General features: G+C 44.9%; 1 protein-coding gene across 1 annotated transcript; it reads right to left on the bottom strand.

Moving 5' to 3' along the window:
• Positions 1–1,517: 1,517 nt before the first annotated feature.
• On the bottom strand, positions 1,518–2,081 carry LOC126708226 (uncharacterized). Its single transcript, XM_050408028.1, has one exon. It carries the CDS (start codon positions 2,079–2,081, stop codon positions 1,518–1,520), a length of 564 nt encoding a protein of 187 aa, XP_050263985.1.
• Between the last annotated feature and the right edge of the window lie 345 nt (positions 2,082–2,426).

Below are 2,426 nucleotides of genomic sequence, written 5' to 3'. Positions count from 1 at the left end.
GGGCAAGCTTTATTTAGGTCTGTGAAGTCCACATACACTCGCCACTTCCCATTCTTCTTCTTCACCACCACAGTATTGGCCAGCCAATCAGGGTAGAAAACCTTATTGATAGTCCTTGCCTGCTTAAGCTTCATCACTTTATCTCTGACAGCATCAAAATGATCCTTGGATGAGTGCCGAGGTGGTTGCTTTTTGGGGGTGACAGATGGATTAACGTTTAAATGATGGCAGATGAAGCTCAGATTGATGCCTGGGGCTTTGTAAGCGTTCCATGCAAACACATCAATATTGCTCCTAAGAAACTCTATCAGCTCCTCCTTCTTTCGAGGAGGCAACTAAGCTCCGACCTGAAAGAACTTCTCCGGATCATCACCAACAACAACCGTCTCTAGATCTTCACATTTGGCCTCATCGACTGATCCATTGACAGGCAACACCAAAGCTTTTAATTGCTATAAGCCCCTTTCAGCAGAGGCCGAGGACTCAGCTTTGGGTTGATGTAAGATGGCAGACACCAGGCACTGCCTAACCGTGGATTGACTCCTAACAATCTCTTCAATCTGGCCTCTTGTTGGATATTTCACCTTTTGGTGCAAAGTAGAAGAGGCGGCTCTCAGGGCGTGAAGCTAAGGCCTGGCCACAATGGTCGTGTAGGGGGAATAAGCATCCACCATGATGAAGTCTACCTTCACCACTTCTGAACTAGCCTGTACAGGTAATCTAATCTGACCATTCGGAATAACAACTTACCTATCAAAACTCACCACAGGAGAATTGTAGATTGTTAGGTCTTTGGGTCTCAAGTTCAACCCTTTGTACAACTCGGAATACATAATCTCAGCACCACTATCTTGATCCACCATCACCCTTTTCACGTCATACCCCCCAATCCTTAGCATGATCACCAAAGCATTATCATGGGGCTGTATGGTTCCAACTTTATCTTCGTCTGAAAAGCTTAACGTCGGTTGGATACTTACTTTAGCCCTCTTTGGCTCAGAATTTGAGTCCTCAGCAGACAGTCGAGCGATAGACATTACCCTGGAAGGACAGGACTCGATCTTCCCTGGAGCGACGAAGATGACATTTATCATTCTTAAAGGAGGTCTTGAAGAAGCATCTCTCCGGGGTTTCGAACCTTTTTGGCTCCCTTAGCCACTAGAATGATGCAAAAGCTGCTTTAACTTTCCCTTTTAGACCAGCTGGTCCAAATGGTCCCACAAATTTCTACAATCTTCTGTAGTATGTCCCTGATCTTGGTAATATTGGAAATAAAAGCTTTGGTTGCGCCTCATGGGGTTTCTTGCCATCTTATTTGACCATTTGAAGAACGGCTCATTCTTAATCTTTTTCAGAACTTATTGCACTAGTTCTCAGAACACCGCGTTAACGGCCTGAGTATTGGCAGATCCCGACTGCTCGGCGAAGTCCCTCCGAAGTCGGTTATTGTTGTATTGGTCCGACCTGAAATCCATCCTCTCTTGAGGGATAACCTTAGCCTTTCCTTTCCCCTGCTGCTAGTCTTCCTCAACCCTCTTATATTTATCAATCCGATCCATGAGTTGGCACACACTGGTGACTGGTTTGCCAGTCAGAGACTTCTTTAAACCGTGCTCAGTTGAAAGACCAACCTTGAAAGTACTAATGGCCACGTCTTCAAAGTTACCATTTATTTCATTGAATATCTCCCAGTATCTGTCCGAGTATGTCTTTAGGGTCTCTTCTTCTTGCATGGATAAGGATAGTAGGGAATCTAAGGGCCGAGGAACCCTGTTACACATAATAAAATGAGAGCCAGATGCTTGAGTGAGCTTCTTGAAGGAATCTATGGAATTTGCCCTTAGGCCGTCGAACCATCTCATCACCACGGGTCCTAGACTAGACGGGAATACCTTGCACATCAAGGTTTCGTCTTTGGAATGGACAGTCATTCTCTTATTGAAGTGGCTCACATGCTCCACATGGTCTGTTCGACTATTATAGATGGTGGACATTGACTGATGGAACTGTCGAGGAAGTATTGTCCTCTCAATCTTGTGCGTAAAGGGCAACTTGAAAATCTGGTTCAGTGTCTTACTCATAGCGTCATTTCCTAAGCCTCTGTGGGGCGGGCTTTTGTATCTACGTTTGTGATGGTGTTCTTCATGATAGGAAAAAGATTCGTTGGGTGGAGTTCTTGACCTTTGCTTATAACTTGCCTTTTCTTCACCTTCAGAGGAAACGTTAGAGTTGGAGGGGGTTCGTTCTCGCTGTGCATGGCGCAGCTTCTTTTTTAACTAGTAAATCTCCAGTTGCATGGTTCTGTTATGTTGCTCTTGAGAGACGTGACTTCCAACTTGAGAGTGGCTTCTGTTTATATGCGTAGTATGTATGCTCCCCTCACGATCTCTCCTACGTTCAAGATTAAGGAAGTTATCATGTCTTTG

Source organism: Quercus robur, chromosome 12 (assembly GCF_932294415.1).
Source record: "Quercus robur chromosome 12, dhQueRobu3.1, whole genome shotgun sequence".
NCBI lineage: Eukaryota > Viridiplantae > Streptophyta > Magnoliopsida > Fagales > Fagaceae > Quercus > Quercus robur.
This window is presented reverse-complemented; position numbering and strand designations above follow the sequence as displayed.